The sequence below is a fragment of the Melanostigma gelatinosum genome (assembly GCF_949748355.1).
Source record: "Melanostigma gelatinosum genome assembly, chromosome: 10".
Taxonomy (NCBI): Eukaryota; Metazoa; Chordata; class Actinopteri; order Perciformes; family Zoarcidae; genus Melanostigma; species Melanostigma gelatinosum.
The window spans coordinates 10,121,497-10,140,521 of NC_136643.1; the positions used below are offsets into that span (position 1 = coordinate 10,121,497).

Sequence of the window (19,025 nt, forward strand, 5' to 3'; positions counted from 1 at the left end):
CGGCTTGGCTACCCAGGATTTGCACAGGTAGACTAACTTCCTGTGTATCCAAGGCGGCTTTCTCTGTGAGCTCAACTCTTCTCGACAATCCCAAATGTATTTTTACATATACCATTAGAAAGGTTAGCCGACTTTCGCCCACTGAAATGTGGGGTCCAATTATAAACAAAACAATCAGGTTCCTTTTTTATTTTTTATTCATTTATGAGACAGTAAATACCTGGGGGAGCTGAATTTAATTACATTTGGTTATTTCCCAAACCTCTCTGCATATTTATGTATTATTTATGGGGTGAATATTGTGTGGGGACCTCATACAAGTGATGCCTAGCTGTGCTGTATTTGCAGACTTCCCTCTACAGTGTTTTATTTTTTTAACACATTTTTGGCTAAATTATCAGCTGCAGTTTGAGATGAGTGGTGACCTGTACGTTGAGCACGATGAGTTTTTTTTAAAGTTTTCTTTGGAATTTATGAATTTATGGATAATACAGTCCTAGAAAGAAGCACACAAATGCATGTTGTCCTATATGTTTGGCCAGACACAAAAAAATAAAATCTGTTCTTGAATTTCTTGCAAAAACACAAAAGCTGTTGTATTGTAACCCGACAGAACAGAAGTTATGTATCATCTGGTATTTATGATCAGATAAAATTTGTGACCTTGCATAATAGTATAGATAACATGTTTTCATGTGATGTTGTGTTTGGCAGGTGACTGGCTGGCTGGAATACCACCCTACCCCTTCTCCTTCTGAGGGCATCCCATTCCAGGACGGTGCTTTGGTCTCACTCCTCCCTCCCCCCTCCCCCCCCCTCCCCTCCCCCAAGCATGGAGCCCACCAAAGTCCAGTCAGATGGTGGCCTCAATGTCACCCTCACCATCCGCCTCCTCATGCATGGCAAAGTAAGCAGGCACAGACATTTATGCTGGCTGTAGTAGAAGCGAAAGACATGTTGGCAATTTGTTTCTTCATGAAAGGGGCCTTTAAGTCATGTTTGACCTTTTAAAGGAACACTTCAACCACAAAATAATTAGTTTATACATTACTCTCCACATGTTACCTTGAATTCTTCGATAAAACTTTGTTTTTTACATACCTTCATTGTGAAAGGAGAATAAAAACAAAAAGTCATGATGAATTGGAGTCAGTGGGGGCAAAGTTTAACAGTAGCCTCATTACTTAAAGGGTCACCTCACCGCTTTTATACTTATGCTCGTCAAGAAGATTCCTCCTCAAAATAAGTTCATAACCCTGATGAGGTCATCAGCTGTTTATCTCTGCTTGGACTTTCTGATTTTGAACAGAGAACCTATGTTACAAGCTGACCGCATGGAAGACATTTGCATTTACCAGGCAGGGAAGGTCTAATAAAAATATGATTGGTTGCATTATGGGAAGAATACGGACCCAGATGTTTTTGAAGCATGACCCACAGTAGAGACTAAAAGCCTGAGCTGCTGACGATTCTTTTCTAAATCTGTCGTTGAAGATTAGTATACTACACTAGCTCTGCTTTTCTGCAACAACAGCCCAGTAAACTAGTGAACTCACAAATCCACTGCAGTTGTACATCCATTTTCAACCTAAAAGATCAACACGAAAGCTCATCTTATCTCCTTGGTGTATTGCTACCGCTCCTCTCCCAGTCTCACCATGACAGGGGGTTCTGTGCAGCTTGCAACATCCAACTGGGAATAAAACATGACCTTTAGTGTTGAAGATGGAAGTGCAGAGCTTTGATGTTAGCTCTGCTGATCCCACAGCAGTTTGCACCTTCCTAAGTGCTGATAGAGCATGGCAGAATTGATACAGAGGTTGGACTTGTTGCACCCTCAGCTTCTCCGACCGTTAACGTTTCTCTGTATAAGAACATCATGGTAGCTGGGCAGCAGCTGTCGTTTGTCTTTCAGTGCCACTGTCCAGCTCTCTGCACTAGCTTGACCTCACAACAGTTTATTGTGTTGGTACACACACCAAGCCTCTGGGATCGGGACGGTTGATTGGAGCTCAGAAGTAGAGACTCCACTTCCAGACATTAAGAGTCACAGGCTTCTACCGACTCTGCTCAGTGTGTTCCTGTCTGTCTGCCCTTAGCGTTTTCAGGATTCCCAGGGCACAGAGTAAGTGGGCACCACCATCGATTTTTTGTTCAAGCACTTATGTGTACTGTGCTCTCCCTCCATTCTCTTCCCCTTCTACTCTTTGTGTGTGTGTGTGTGTGTGTGTGTGTGTGTTTGCCCCCGCTGGTTAAGATCCATCATGCTCAGTTAACTTGACCATTGCTTTCTTGTCCCTTCTGCAGTTAGGTGCTAAAGCTGTGATTCACAATAACTAAAAGTGGCAAGCAAGTTGCCTCAGTTATTTTAAGTCTTCAGAGTTTATTAAAGGGTATTGAGGGAAATTGAATGAAAGTTTAAATGCCTTCGTCTTTAGGGAGGTCTTCTGGCTGCTCGGTAAATGGAAAACCCATGCTGCACGTCTCCACTGAGTTGGCCTTGTTGGTGGGGTGTACGGCACAAGGACAGAATCTTCCCCTTGTTTTTTGTGCCGCTCAATCTGCAGCCCGATGACTCACCCTACTGCATGGCTGCTCATGCAGGAGCTCCAGACACCGGTGACCCAGTGACAGTTTGAATAACCCTGCATCAAGACAGAACCAGTCAGGCCCCAGAGATGTATAGTAGCTAAATGGTGTATGGGGGAGGACATTTGGCAGCATGACACTGGTGTGGCTCTTTTGCTCACTGCAGCATGGTCTATAAGGGGCAGTCTATGGAGCCCTTTAATTCACCGTGTTGGTGGCGCAGGACATCTGAAAGACTTTGTGATGGACACGTGTCCCTGAAGGTGGAGTATGTACTGTTCTGGACTTTGTATAAGCAGAAGTGGTGAGCGCAGGTTCTCAATGGTAAATGGACTTTTCTTGTCTTCCGACCACTCAAAGCACTTTAACACTACATGTCATTCAACCATTCACTGGGTGTGAATGGTTGAATGGTTGAATGGTTCATACACTGACTGCAGGGGCCACCTGCTCATCACAACTAACTAACATTCATACACCACAAGCTGGGGATCGAACCGCCGATCCTTTGATTGAGTGAGGACGACCCGCTCTAAATGATGGACAGTAACTTGCCATCATACAATATAATAAATCATGGATAATTACATACATTGTCGTGGAGTAAAGGTTTGAGTAAAAAGATAGAAATGCTTGAATGAAGTACAAATTCCTAAAATAATATTTTAGGGCAACAACAAAGTATTTGTACGATTTGTACTTTTTATAATTATTTGTGAATATAAATAATTGCTTTAATTAAGTCAAGATGAAATAAAAAGGACTTTAAAACCCTTTTAGATCACAGCCACCTGTTTGAAAATATATGAAAAGTAAAAAAAAATTAAGATAATATCATGTCATCCATCTATCAAACAATCTGCAACTTTTAGCGACAAGCTAAAGACTTGCGCCGCAACTGGCCTGCAGCTTTAACGTCACAATGGATGTAACGCTGCGTTGAAGCTTATGGCCCTCTGCCTTTTGCTCAGTGTGCCACACCAAGCTCATGAAGAGTAATTACATGCAAATGGGAAGTGTGTCCCTCCAGACCGCCATGCAGCTGTGAACCCTTTGCTTGTCCTTGTGCTGTTTGCACCTTCTTCAATTAATCATTGTCTGAAAATGCATGTTTTACTCTCTTGTCTGTTGTTTTGTTATTGTAGGAGGTTGGAAGCATAATTGGAAAGGTATGTCATTTTTATTAGATCACACATGTTTGTACTTTGTTTGTAAAAATAAATTATGAACCAAAAAGTGATTTAATAAAATGTACTTTTTTACAGAAAGGGGAAACAGTAAAAAAGATGCGAGAAGAGGTGGGTTTCAGTCGAAACAGTTTAAATAATTCAATAATGAATAGATTATTCAAATGTTGTATTAATTTAGTCCTAGTTTAAGGACTCGCTTCAATTGTATTGACCCCATTAACAGTATGTTTGCGTTGTTTTTGCAGAGCGGAGCACGAATCAATATTTCTGAGGGCAACTGTCCAGAGAGGATTGTCACCATCACTGGACCAACAGACACCATCTTCAAGGCATTTGCTATGATTGCCTACAAATTCGAGGAGGTATGAGGAGAGTGTGACAGCAGTGTTTCTATATAAAGTGAAAAATGCAGATTCTAATGGGGGTTCAAGGCCTTTTGCCATCTTTATGTACACACAAGGTGTGCCTGGAATTTATTACTGTCATTTTTGACACAGGTGCTGTATCTCAATTTGAAAGAGCTGACACAAAGATCTGTTTATATCTTAAAGGACCACAACTTAGTTGATACAATGGTTATATTTTACACATGCAAAATAAATCTCCAGTTGTTAAATATATATACAGACTTTTCTGTATGGGTACACACATACAGCACATCTATATAAGGCGCATACTCCATCATGGTAGATATTTGTATCCCATGACTGGATTTAAATCAACTTTTTCCACTGATCGTGTCTTTGATGTGACTCAATGACTGGTCTGCTGAACCAAGGCTTCCGTTATTTACTGACACAGACAGAGAGCAGTGCTCATTCACAAAGCAGAAAAGATATGAAAGAATGATTGAAACACACCTTTGAGTTTGTGCACTGATTCATATGGATAGGCATCATTGATTTGTTTGGGTCACATTGAGGAAATTTTCACCACTGCAAAATTAAATATACATTCTCTTTTTCCAGGATATAATCAATTCCATGAGCAACAGCCCAGCAACCAGCAAGCCCCCAGTCACCTTAAGGCTTGTGGTGCCGGCCAGTCAGTGTGGCTCCCTCATAGGTAAAGGAGGCTCCAAGATAAAAGAAATGAGAGAGGTATGGTATGAAATATTTGTTCATGCATAACCACAAATGCTACACAGATAACAAAGTCAGGCCTTTTCTAGTTTTTGCCTTTTTTCTTTATGCAAGACAAACCGAAAAAGTAGCGGAGCCAATGTTTTGGTCTGTCCCCTGGTTTTCGTTAGATTTTGTGAATTTATATTCTCCATGAATACTTAAAGGGGAACTACCCCCATTTTCAAAACTCATACATGTTGGTCTAATGATCATAGACAGTCCAAACACTCTCTGAAATCCTAAATCCAGAGTGCTAGATCTTAGCTTGTGATGTCATGAAGTAAAGTGTGGAACTGCTCCATATAGGAGACAATGACAATGAATGAAGATGTAATAGATGACACAAAGTGCAGCCAGGGTAATGTTCTGAGAGTATGGGTACATTTTCTGTGTCAGAACTGTACACATCAATAGAATAAAGCTCATTTGCGTATAAAAAAGGAACCAAACATTCAATGGACCCACACAATCAGTCTTCTATTGACTGTCTATGAAGCAGCTCTAGACTTAAGACTTGATGACATCACAGGCTTGATACTTCTCTGGTTATTGACCATGGAAAGAACATATTGTTGGAATTCATAATTTAGGAGGTGTTCCCTTTTTAATGGGAGGATGTATATAGAAACGTGTGAATTTTCTTTATTGTTTTTATTTGATATGTTGGAATTTGATCATGTAATAGCTGCCTAAATTCTCACCTTGTTGCAGCAATAGTTTAATGAGCACAGGTGAAGACTTTTTATACTCAACTCATGATGGCAGCACATTGAACATTTTACATACTTTACGTTCACCCAATCAGCATAGACTCAACAACTATACTCTTTGGGAAATGTAAATGTAACCCATCCACTGTCAGTGACTTGAGGAGTGACAAAGCAAAGGTTACACGTTGTAGCATAGACAGAATTCTCTAGCCATCCCATCCTATCTGACACAGGCGTTTTCCTCTCAGGGGGTCTACAAGCATGAGTAAGCAAAGTCAGATTATTGGCTGTTTGTAGAATTGAAGGGGCACAATACATCCTGGGAATTAATACTACTACATATACCAACCCTGTTTCCCATAAAATTACTTTACCATACAATTAAACTGCATTCACAATGATGTTTCAAGGAAAAAGTATTTTCACTCTGATTACGGTCTTAGTTTGACTTAAACTGTTTTAAACATGTGGCTACGGTTGTCAACTGAGGTTAGGTTAAGGCAACAAAAGTATTTGGATCGGTAAAAACATCATTGTTTTGGTCAAAATGACCATGTTCATTTTGTTTTTGAAGCTACAAACTGGAATTTAAATAAGCGAACGATATCTTTTGGTTTAACACAGGACATGCACAGTGGCCTCCTGGGTAAAAGCCCTGTGTTTGTTTGACCCATTCACCCATCCACCACCTCAACCTACCTTATGCAGACTATCATTAGAAACGTATTTGTGATACGTCAAAGACAAACGTAATCTGGTACAAAATACATTTAATACCTCCAAAGGTTATTCACAATGCAGTTTCATCGTTCAGGAATGGAATTTTTTAAGAGACAAGGCTACACATACACATCTGTCTCGAGAGTCTACAACCATGCTAGTGGCTTTGGGTGGCTGCACTTAAATGCTATTGTCAGCATGCTAACATGCTCAGACTGACTACAGTTTAATAATTCTACCTGCATTGCCAACTAGTGATGGGAACATGTTATATCCACACCCTGTGCAGCAGTGGTGCAATGCGTGACATTGGATGTTGTCAGAGGTTCAAGAAAGTAGCACTTTTCAATACTCGTATACACACCAAAATCATGAGCAACAGCCTGTGCGACTTAGACCAGAATCCTGTCAACATTGTCCCTCAAAGTCCCTTACTATACTCCAGTCCACAGGGGCCCAGGTCCAGGTGGCAGGGGACATGCTGCCCAACTCCACAGAACGTGCAGTGACAATCTCTGGGACCCCAGAAGCCATCATCCAGTGTGTCAAACAAATCTGTGTGGTCATGCTGGAGGTACAGTATGTCAAGATTGAGCGATAATTTATTCAAGTGCTAATTTTTAGTAACAATGAAGTCGTTTATTCTTGAAGAACTTACAACTTGAGGCTCCAAAAGCTGTGTCACATTTCTGGCAGGACATTCATGCACCATGTCTCGACAATTGATTATTGATTATTGTTGTCAATAACTGTCAACTTGACAAGCACTCTGCTTGCATAATTGAGGCCATGAGAGTGTAATTTCTGTCTTGCCATGTACTTTCCAATTTGTAGCAGACTTGGATTGGTATTAGAAACTGGAGAATTATTTGTGGTGCAAATACATAGTAAAATTGTCTCATTACAGTTTAGAGGAAGCAATTTGTATTTACCACTTGACCATTTTTGCGTATAACTATCTAGGTGAGCTGACAGAAATACCCAAGTCGATTTCTGTAACATTAGGAACACACTTCTTGTTTCTTCATATTGTATTTAAAGCACATACCTAGTACAGTCCTCCCTCCACAGCACAGCAGCTACAGAGGAAATTGAATTAAGCCCTCTCGACTGTCTTGAACAGCCCTGTTGCTGGAGCTCAGCATGAAGCTATAGCTCTGTGTCATATAGTAAGTTTGCAAGTGGAACTTCCCTGCCTTCTCACTGAAATCACCTCCCCACTGTCTTGGGAAAAAAAAGATAGAATAGTGTGGTGGTGAAGGCTCATTTTATCTGTCGTCATCAGGTTTCACACGTACCCGCTTATGTTGAATCCTCCATGAATAGACTCCTAATACCTCTGAGCCCCATGACTCCTTTTTTTGGTTATCACCAACAACAATTCAATTTTCAAAAGCTGCCAGAAAATAAAAACATTCCTCACAGTAAGAGCACAAAGTTATCAAGATGCAATATTAACTGAGAGGGATTTTTTCTGCAGTTTCTCTGATGAAATGTGATCGAGAGCATGAATACATGTAAATTACCAAGTGAATGAATGCTTTTCCTGTATTTAACACGAATAAGTATTGAAAAATCATGTTTTTTTACAATCTATACCGCTATATGCTCCATATACATACAATTGCACAAACTACGTCAAAACACACGAGTACTACAGTATTTTAAAGAAACAGTTCAACATTTTGGGAAATATGCTTAATACATTTCTTGCTGAGCGTTAGATGACGGGATCAATACTATCGTCATATCTGTTCATTTGAATGACGCGCCAGCCAGTAGTCAGTTAGTGTAGCTTAGCATAAAGACTGTTACTTTCTCCAAAGGCAACAAAATCTGCCTACCAACACCACCTCTTAAGTTTTTTTTATACGTATTAAACACATAAGATATGACATGCTACATTGTGAGCTTTGGTTGTGCTGGTAGGTGGATTTGTTATGCTATGCTAAGCTAAGATATTAAGCATACATACTTGAAAGTGGTTTGGATCGTGTCATCTAATTTTCATTAATTTTTAGAATCAGTACATTTCCCAAAATGCTGAACAAGCATGTATCTTTTTTTCCAAATAAAGTAGAAACATGCTGACTCTGACTCTGCCTCTCGTCTCTCTTGCCTCTCTCTTAGTCTCCACCAAAAGGTGCCACCATCCCTTATCGCCCAAAGCCCGCCTCCACACCGGTCATTTTTTCTGGTGGCCAGGTAAGAGTTGACATAGCTCTAGCTTGTTAGTCTGTGCCCGCAGCCAACGTGAGATTTCCAGTGCAGCGTCAGCCTCCGCTTGTTCCTGCAAGCCTTTCTACTTTTCATGTGCAAAAATGCCTGCCACCACAACCCAACATGAGGCTGTCCTCTCTGGAACACATCACAGCATTGCTTGTATGTTCAAACACTAAAATGGCCAGTGTTCGCCTTTTCCTGACAAACAACCTCTTGCAGTCGTGCAAATATGTTTGTGCACTGTCAGCAGCAAAGGCAGAAGTAGCGTGACATTGTTAAACTGCTTCACAAAGTCAAGCTTGGTTTGATGTGTGTACAATACATGTGACTTTGGTACCAGAGTATGCAGTTCCAACACTCCCAACTTTTCCAATACCAACGGTTGGTCAGTGCCCCACAGAGTCTGATACCGATGCACAGAGTCACCCCTTAGCGTCCGTATGAGACACAATGCGCTTTCCTCTAACTCTGATGTAAACCCACTCTTGTCATTATTAGCGGCTCAATTCAATGAATGTAGTATAAATAGCGAGATAGTCCACACAGGACGTGTAGACAGATAGGTCAAACAAACGCAGAGCTTTCCTCCAGGACACGGCTTTTTGTGTCCCATGTGAAAGTAAAAGTGAACGTGAGCCCAGTCACGTGAGTTGTTAGTGTCGTTGGTTACATGACTCACTTTAGTCGGCAGTCACGTGACTTGGTTGTGACGTTAGTCAGTCAAGTTAATGCCAACCATGTTCTTTTCCTTAACCTAATCAAGTGGTTTTGTTGCCTCAACCTGAACTTCCTGTGAATACGGAAGTTTATTTGATATGACACCATGCACACAAGTGGAAACTGACACACCTTCCCTGCCCTGTCCAAAACTGATGCTAGAGGGTTACCGAGAGCGACATAGTTTGAAGTTTGGGGCCACTGACCAAGCGTTGGTATTTGACAAGTTGGGAGTAAGAATGTGTTGGCAGTTCATGTGCTGTTTTCTCTTGATTTTGTTTGAATTCACAACATGTTTACTGTGGCTGTAGTGGACCATCATGATTTGATGTGCTGGGCTATCCAGTGCAGACTCGTAGCCGACATATTGTCTTTAAGCTGAAGGTGGCTCTAGTCTTGAAGCTAAACCATCAACCATGTCATGCTAGCTTGTCGGGAAAGGGCCTGAGTAACGCTCCAAAGTTAGGCTACGTTTTGGTGAAGTAAAACTGGCTTGCCGATTTTTGAAGGGGTCCCTTGACCTTTCACCTCAAGATATGAGAATGAAAATGGGTTCTATGGGTACCCATGAGTCCCCCCTTTACAGACATTCCCACATTATTTGAATATTTCTGCATACAGGGGTCCCTAATCAGTCTTGGAATTGCACAAATTGCATATGACTGGCAAGCTAAGTTTCTTTGGATTCAATGAGGCCAACTATATTCATGTGTGATAATGTCCCCAGAGTAGCCATTTTACAAAGTGAAACCATTTTGGAAACTTGATTCACTGTATAAAATGACCTGTTTTGATAGGTTAATCTCAGCCTTATGAAACTTTACAACCAAAAACAAGAGACCTTTGGCATTCAGAAAAAGTATATTGACAAAGAGTGTGTTTCTGAGCAGTTTCCAGAGCTGAAGTGCTCGCCATCCAATCAGCAAAATGTGATCCTTCCAAATGTCAAAAGTTTTTGATGAAAATTAAAAACTTTTTCTGTGGACTTCCTCAAGGTCTTGCGGTCTCAATGTGTGTCTTAATCCATTCTCGAGATGTATACAATTTTAAATTTAGCACCACATCTATGAAACAAATGCTATCAATCAAAAAATTGCTGCAAAAAATTACAAGACATAATAGAGCATGATAATGGCCATCATTAAGTTCAATATAATGTTCTACGCCCCTTTTACACTTTCACGATTCATTACTTAATTTTTATTTCTGATTCATGACTAGAACCACTTGACACACCCTGCTGAGCATCGCAAATGAATCTTCTGGTTCCCATATTTCAGATGATGTGGCTTATACTGATGACCTGCCAGCTCCTCTTAAATATCCCCTCTCCCCTCCTAAAAAAGACAAAAATGAGTATATGTGGGTCTCTTACAGTTGAGCGATGCCTAGTGTCTTGACCAGTTGGGATGAGAACATGTTGACTGCATATTGGGTTGATGTCACTGCTTTGAATGTGGTCAAAATGAGTATGGCTAAGAAGATCAGTCACTGTAATATAGCTTACTGCTTTTAAAAATCATAATATATTTGCAATCAAAACATTTGTATTTGTCTTTTGAGCTAAAAGTGTGAAGAGGGTTTGTATATAGCTGAGAATGAACAAGCTGACTTGGTTTTCTGTGTGATTTGCTAGCCCAGTATCATGGTAGGACGTGAAATAACACAGAAATACAAACTATTTTTTTTGTGTATTTGAATACAATCTGTCAATTTTTTTTTTGTCGCTCCGCACGAAACCAATGCAAATAGAAAGTCAATTATTATTGCATTGACGTGACCATGCAATGGTCAGATTTAGTGATGTAGTATTTAATATCCAGAAAGACCACTCATAGATGGTGAGAAGGTAGGTGGACAGGTCCAACCCGTTCCAATCAGAATCAGAATTCTGATTCCAACAAACACAGGACTTTCATCCAGAGACCAGTGATATACAGCGTGTGTCCAAAGGTTTTGTTGCGTAAGAAATCGTGCCGAGCGACCCGAAATAAACGGACAATTCGTGTCCCTGTACACAAAACCGATGGATTGCATTTTGTGACGAGTTCACAAACTGTTTTGAGATTTTCTCCCCTTCTTATTGTAAATGAGATGCTAAAACCTGCTATCTGTTGTGTTTTTCATCTCCTCAGGCCTACACAATTCAGGGACAATACGCCATACCACATCCAGATGTGAGTTCTTGGTCTCTTTTTTATTCAGTCAAGAATTCTACCTGTATCTTAATCATGTATGATAAAAAATAGTTGCATACATCTTATTACATGGACACACCAGCTCTTTTACGTTATTTAGAGGCTAGTCTTGGCCTCCTAAATCCCTGTCCTTGTGGTTAAAAGTGCCAGTGTGTAGCATTTTTGAGGATCTATTTGCATGAATTAAACTTCACATTCATAACTATAATCACCCAAAATTAAGAATTAAGAAGGTTTTTCGTTAGCTTAGAGAAAGCCCTTCATATCTACATCGGGAGTGGGTCCTCTTCACGGAGTATGTCGTGTTGCACCGCCATGTTTCTACAGTAGCCAGGAACCGACAAACTGGCTCCAGAGAGATCGTTTTGCATTTGTATGTTAACCGTTGTACTACGACGAGTCTTGATAAGGGAGGAGTCAGCGGAGGGTTATTCAGTTGGTTGCAATCTGCAACCAAACCACTAGATGCCACCAAATCCTACACACTGTCCCTTTAAGGGCGAACTACAGCTCAACTACCGGAAGGAACTCTTACCAGTGGTTGATAACTAAACGTTGACTGTTGTGGATAACAATAAAGACAAAGACAATAATGCCAGTTTTGATATAGACACCCCTTTAATTCCGCTGGACCATATAGTGTCCATTAATAATCTGCCATCATCTGTCCTTGTCGTAAGAGCATCTCAAGAGCTACTGTGTGTCACATACACTAATTCAAAGTTGGGCAGTGATTGATGCCACTGGAGGTAGTGGTTGAAGGTACAATCACTCAAGTACAGGCTTGACACCCTCTTCCACCCTCATTAAAACTCCTCTTAAAAGGAGAAGAAGGCTTGAAAGCTTCCGTATTCCCCCATTCCTGATGGAAATTATCCACAGCAGGGGAAGGACGTCTTGTGACCATGTCTGGGGGGGAGAGCAGCTTCTATGACAGGCATGTAAAAAAATCAAAAGTTTTTAGTTCAGAGTAAGTGCCAGCTAGAAGGACACAAGGTAATTGAGGAGGCAAATGGAAATCAATTCATCGATTCATATAAAAATTACAAGGAATTTGGCAGAAAAGGAACAATAATTAAATTACCAAGCAATTTACAACTCCATGACAGACAATCACCCTTCTCTCTGTATCTCTTTTTCTCTTATACTTTTTTGTCCTCCACCACCCTGTGTCATGGCCTCCTTCTCCTCACCGTTTCTTCACTGTAGTTTTGGTTTGCCTCATTTCTTTGTGTGACCTGTGTAACAGTAACCTCTTAGTTCTATTTTCCCTCCTAACCCCTTCAGCAGTTGACCAAGCTCCACCAGTTGGCTATGCAGCAAACCCCCTTTACCCCTCTCGGACAGACCACCCCTGCTTTCCCTGGTACGTACCCACAAGGCCCTTTAGACCTTCCCTTCTCTTTGCATCCAGAGAAACATTTTTCTCTTCCCCTACCTTCCACCTTATCTCTCTTTTGGCACAGCATGACTTGACCCCTGTGGTTTCTCTCCTTCTTTGATTTTTTCATGTATATATTTTTCTCCTGGCTCTGTCTGATATGCCGGTGAAATGCATTTTTTTTAAAAGCACTGGGCTTCACTTTAAAACAATGAATTCATAATTGTGTTATCACTTGGAAACAGGATCCTTCTTCTAACACATTTTAGCTTTCTTAACTTTCCATTACAGATGAAAACCTCCCGTGAAATAGGTTTGCCTCATTGTACTGTAAAAATAACCCACTGAATCTGTTTTTATATAGAACTTGGTACATATATTATTCTTTCTGTATCATGTTCTGCATTTGAACTTGTAAAAAACCAACTGAAGATCTTAATAATAAATATGTTTCAATCTTTTTCCACCACTTTCATCTACACGGATGTGTGTTACTCTCATACATGGATTTATTGATTGAATCAAAACAAGTTCTTTAAAACAATGTCATTAAACACATTTTAAGTAACTTTTTGCACATCAAATCACACACACAATCACGAGCAATTCAATAAAGAGAAGTGGTGTGAAAATAAAGTAAAACAAAGATTTTATTTAGTAATAAATAAGGTTGTATATTTAAAAGAACAGTTCGATAGCTTGGGAAAATATGCTCAGTCATTATCTTGACAAGAGTAAAAATACCACTCTAATCCTAGATTCAACAGCCAGTTAGCTTAGCTAAGCAAAAAAGACTAGTAGAAAATCAGCTATCGTGGCTAGCCTGGCTAGCTGTAAAATCTGCCTACCTGGACTTTTAAAGCTGAGAGTTAGCATTGTCACCAACCATCACAATGAGAGTGGTACCACTTCTTGGCAAAGAAGCGAATAAGCCCATTTCCCAAAATATAAATAATGGTCCTTCGAAAGGTTGAAGGGACTTTTTAAAGTCAAATCTCCTTTTTCTTATCCCATTGCTCCCCGATTCAGGTTTGGATGCCAGTCCACCAGCCAGCACCCATGAACTCACCATTCCCAATGATGTGAGTAATGCCTTCTTGAGGCAGCTGTCTGATGGCTAGCCGTTTTTTTTTCAAATTTCTGTACTTTTCAAATGATGTCTTTTATTTAGCATGTCATATACATTTAGGTTGTTAGATTGTAATATATGTCACAGTGTAGTACCTCAAATCATTCAGTCTTTTGTCATAGAGAACACGGATTGCAAATGTACTGTGAGATAATCCTGTTTCAAACGTATTTGAATGTTATTAGCACAAATGACTTATAACAAAACAAAAAATAATCCTGCAAATTTCAGTTCCTAATGTTTACACAGCAGAATAATCCCTATCAGCTGATCCATTGCTATCATAAATCAAACTTCATTTCCTGTATGATGGTATTTAAATGAAACCCTGGCCATTTCATTACTCATTAAACTTCCATTTAGATGTCAATTGTATAACTGTAGGTCTTGAGCATGAATGTATTAAGACAATACGAACGTTTCCTTGCTTCACGTCCAAAGACTTCTGCTTTCCCCCCAGCTAATAGGCTGCATCATTGGACGCCAGGGAACCAAAATAAATGAGATTCGACAGATGTCTGGAGCGCAGATCAAAATTGCAAACGCCATGGAGGGCTCGTCAGAGCGCCAGATCACCATCACAGGGACTCCTGCTAACATCAGCCTAGCCCAGTATCTCATCAATGCCAGGTAACCTGTCCACTCCAACTGCTGGCCTCCAGCACAATCTAAAAACAATATAAAAACAACATCTGAGGGACCATGCTCATATCAAAGATCCAAGTAAACCGCTATAGGAAAAGAAAAAGAAATAGCTTGCTAGTTTAGTGTTGACATTCATGACACTGATACTTTGATGAGTTGCCATAAAAAGCACGATATCTGTCAGGTTTTGACAAGTGACAGATAAGGTCATGAATAATGTGGCTATTCAGGTTATGTTCTTGGTTTTTCCTTCCTACGTTTGTTCCGTAACTCCACCCAAGTGTAGACATTAAAATGCATTACGTTTCAGCACACTCTTTGCAAGTAAGTGGCTCATGGGAGAAATGCCAACTACTGAGACAAAGCTGTGTCTTTGGACAGAACCTGCAGATTAGTAAACTGAATGTTCAATCAGTAAAATCATCAAATGCTCAGTGCCAACTTCAGTTTGGAAGGTTCATGGACAAAATCTTCATGACTAATCTGTAAGTATGCAGCCTCAACAATCCTAATATAGCAGATGATCTTTGCGTAAATACACACAAGCTATTTATGTTATTAAATAAAAAAACAACTAACTGTGAGACAACATCTGTTGAGGCGTGCACAAGACGAGATATTCAGATGTATAGATACTGCACATACCAATACTGAGGAACATATTTTACATTTCAATGTTTTTGCCGTGCTCCAGAACAACCTTTTCCCTATCTATCCCCTGAAACCAGTAATTCATTATCAACAGAGAAAATATGTGTTATCCACAACTCGACTGATGTCCACAGGCTACCTACACCTTGTTAGATCCTGGGTTTCTCTGGCCCGATACGGGGCTACTTACTGACTCAGCTCTCTATTAAAAGATTGTCGAGCTGGTGTTCTTGCGAGGGAACTCGCCTGGCTCTGCTAACTGTCGTTACTCCCGACGTCTACCCTGCTTCCTCCGGTCTGAGCGCACTCGGCCGAGAGGCCACCCAGGCCCCGGGCGCTCCTACCAGTCACGTCAGTTATGGCAGCATCCCTCTTCTGGATCCGTGCTCTTGGTAAATTGCCAGGTTATGTTTTAACGGCTAGGATTACTTCTAAAACCGTAAGGGATTGTTAAGTGGATTTGATCTCTAGGATAACCTTACAGAACTCAGTTGTTAGACATACAATAGATTTAACCTTTTACTGCCATGAGGAACATTTACTACTTTAAGCAAATGAATGCACTTGAGAAATTTACTTTAAATGCAGATTAGATATTTATTGCAGGTTATATTTAGTTAGTTAGCAAGGGTTAAGCTACGGCTCACATAAAATGTTACTACACTTGATTCTTACTTTTAATTCCTTGATTATACTCATTGGTTTCAGATGCCGAGACGGCTCGGTTGGAGCTGGATTTTCAAAGGTTCGATGAAAAAGTTATTTTGGAGTTGTTAGGAGTGACGGTCTGGCCAGACCCTCGGTCCTCCTGCTCTCACAGCGGAGGTCGTTCATCAGTCCTCAAGGCTCAGTACAAAGTCTTTCTGGGTCTGCCGTGTTCCTCCGTTGTTCAGTTGTTAAAGTCGAGCAGTGGGGAGAGGGAAACTCTCCGTCTTTCGATCTTTGTCCACGAATGGCAATCTTTCTTTTCGTGAGCAGAGATGGAGTCCTCAAAAACTTCAGTTGCGATAATCCGTATCTTCCTTCTCAGAGCACTTGGAACGGCTCTCGTGTAGAAATCCCAGCTTGCGGCTTGCAAGCATCTCCTTATATCTTTGATCTGGGCTGTCTGTTCCCCCCTCCCTTTCTGAACTCATGATCTTCATCTCATCCTTCTGTGTATGCGCTTATGTTTATGGAAAGTACCTTATTTTCCTCCGCGCCTTGCTCTTGGGCCCCTGGCGCTTTGCGCAGTCAGCGCTTGCAACAGAGTCCGAAGCCGCATGTCCGCTTACTTGGTTTACGCCCAAAACATCTGTTTCTGATCTGACTGTCTCAGCCCCCTGCCTGTTCTCACTTCTCCAAAACTTTTCGCTGACACACACACTCTTCACATTTCAACTCCGGTACACAGATCATTATTATAATCAGCTTTACACTTGTTAAATCACTCTATGTATTAAACATTCGTTATATAATGATCATAAACTTTATCTTTTAATCAACTTTAATTATCGATCTCTGAGTATATACTTCACATCTTTTTATCCTGACTTTTCCCCTGATCGTGTATCCATGTTTTCGAGGCAGCTTTCTCTGTGATCTCAACTCTTCTCGACAACCTCAAAGGCAAACGTTATCAGCGTCAGAGCAGGAGAAACCACATACTGATACTCAACTTCATTTCTTTGACTTCTTAAGGGAATTTCAGAAAACAGTCCGCTGAGAAACTAATGGCTATTGCTTTCCCACAATTCCAATGGCAGGTTCAGGGATGTGGCTGCCATGTGGAATGACCCCTCATCCATGACTACATCCTGAAGTCACCCCCAAATCTGCTTCACAATTAACCTCTTTGTGTTGTCCCATGGAACTTCCCCTCGACTCCCTTGGTTTTGCAAAACACTTTAGCATTAGCCTGTTGGAGACCTACAGTAAAAAACACTGGGATTTGTTTTAAATGGATTGTAGCCAGTGTATCGTTAAGAATAGTTTGCCATTTTGGGATGTTCAGTTATTATTATTGTTATCTTTGCTTAGGTTTAAATAAGAAGATCAATACCACTCTCATGTCTGTTAGCTAAATATGAAGCTGGATCTAGCTGAGCTTAGCTGGCTGGAAAAAGCTAGACTGGCTCTATCCAAAGGTAATAACATCCCAGCACTTCTAAAGCTCACTAATTAACATAATTGCCTGGCAACCTCACTTGGACATCGAGGCGCCAGGAAGTCACTGTAGTTTGGCACATAACGCTCCTGTGGAAACCTTAACATTTAATTTTTACACTTCAGTGTTTGAATGAAATAAAGGTTCTCCATACAGTTTTCAGAACATTAAATATAGCAGATAACTGAGCTTCTCCGTGCTTTGTTGATATAGCCTGGCCGTCCGCGCATTCCTTTTAGGGAATGCTATTTCATGTGAGCGTGCCTTGTGGCTACCTCATGGCCACCACTCTGCACTGTGCTCATAGGACGGTTATAGCTGATAACGTTGTCCCGACCAACAACATTGTTGCAGAAGCGCACCGGCCACCCTCCGGTTACCACTGTTAGCTCTGTAAACACTGTTGCCGTTGCTTGCACTATTAGCGCTGTTAGCGCTCTTAGCTTCAAGCTGCGGGCTAAGCTGTCATCACGTTGAGAGCCATCTAAAGGCAATAGAAATGCTCTGAGTTAGAGATTCAGCACCTTTAAAAACCAACATAATGTGATGTATTAGTGAGTTATAAAGGTGCTAGAATGCAGATTCTGCTACCCTAAGAAAATCCCATGGTGGCTGTCTACCCATATTTCCAGGTTTTAAGCTATGCTTAGCTAAGCTAACCATCGCCTGGCTTTAGCTTACAGACATACGAGTGGTATTCTCATCTTACTGTAAGAAAAGGGACTAAGCGCATTCCCCAAAATGTCAAATTATTCCTTTTAGAATACTCTTTATTTAGCATGCATCATGTCAATAATAATATTGTATTTCTTTCTGTCATTACTATATTATATCCATTTCCCTATTTAGTCGAATTTATGTCATTGTCTGGAAAGAGTAACATTTATAAAAAATGTAAAATGAACAAAAAAGCAAAGAAAAAAAAGACAAAACACATAACTGCCACTTGAGCAATGCTGTTAGAAATAAATGGGATGTGATGCCTCTGTCATGGAATGCAGCAATTTCTACAAATCTGACGACACCACCATTCTTTTCTGTCCACTGCATGGCTTCATGAAGGCGGTTGGTGTTGCATGGTTATGTTACCATATTTTTTTAGAAGCTTTATGGGAAAGGGTACAATGAAAAATATGGTATCAAATCTGTGCTCGAGTTTTTTTTTTGTTTTCAACAGCCAGCCATAGCAGCATAACTTTCAAGTTTCTTCTTTCACAGCTGTTTTATTTTCTCTGTCTGCCTCCCCACCTTCCCCTCCCCCCCGCTCCTCCGCCTTCCCTGAACTGTTCTAGGCTGACGTCTGAAGTCACTGGAATGGGCACACTCTAATTGCTACCCATCTTCCCTCAGTGCATCACATGACCCTTTGAGTGAATGACATTGCACCTAGTATATTTATTTGTCTGTATTTTACTGTCCTGATATTTAAGTGATTAATGATTTCTCGTATTTACTGTAAACATGTGTAGCTGCACTGTTGCTAGGATGCCTCACTCCTCTGTCCCTGATGTTTCTGTTTCTGAAAGGTCGCCTTACTTTTCTGACACTCTAGTACCTTTCATGTCATCTCACGCACCGCTTCGTTTTACCTCATGTTTTAGC

General features: G+C 40.7%; 1 protein-coding gene across 8 annotated transcripts; it reads left to right on the forward strand.

Moving 5' to 3' along the window:
* Positions 1-832: 832 nt before the first annotated feature.
* On the forward strand, positions 833-18,752 carry pcbp3 (poly(rC) binding protein 3; the record flags this gene model as incomplete). Of its 8 annotated transcripts, none has more annotated exons than XM_079276463.1 (12): positions 833-907; positions 3,735-3,758; positions 3,855-3,887; positions 4,025-4,141; positions 4,748-4,879; positions 6,779-6,907; positions 8,464-8,563; positions 11,368-11,450; positions 12,759-12,841; positions 13,829-13,934; positions 14,442-14,611; positions 18,716-18,752. In XM_079276463.1, the coding sequence occupies 12 exons, from the start codon at positions 833-835 to the stop codon at positions 18,750-18,752; spliced, it is 1,089 nt and encodes a 362-aa protein (XP_079132589.1). The 8 variants fall into 8 exon arrangements, with proteins under 8 accessions (XP_079132589.1, XP_079132590.1, XP_079132593.1 ...); XM_079276464.1 differs by having other exon boundaries at positions 12,762-12,841; XM_079276467.1 differs by having other exon boundaries at positions 12,762-12,837; positions 13,882-13,934.
* Between the last annotated feature and the right edge of the window lie 273 nt (positions 18,753-19,025).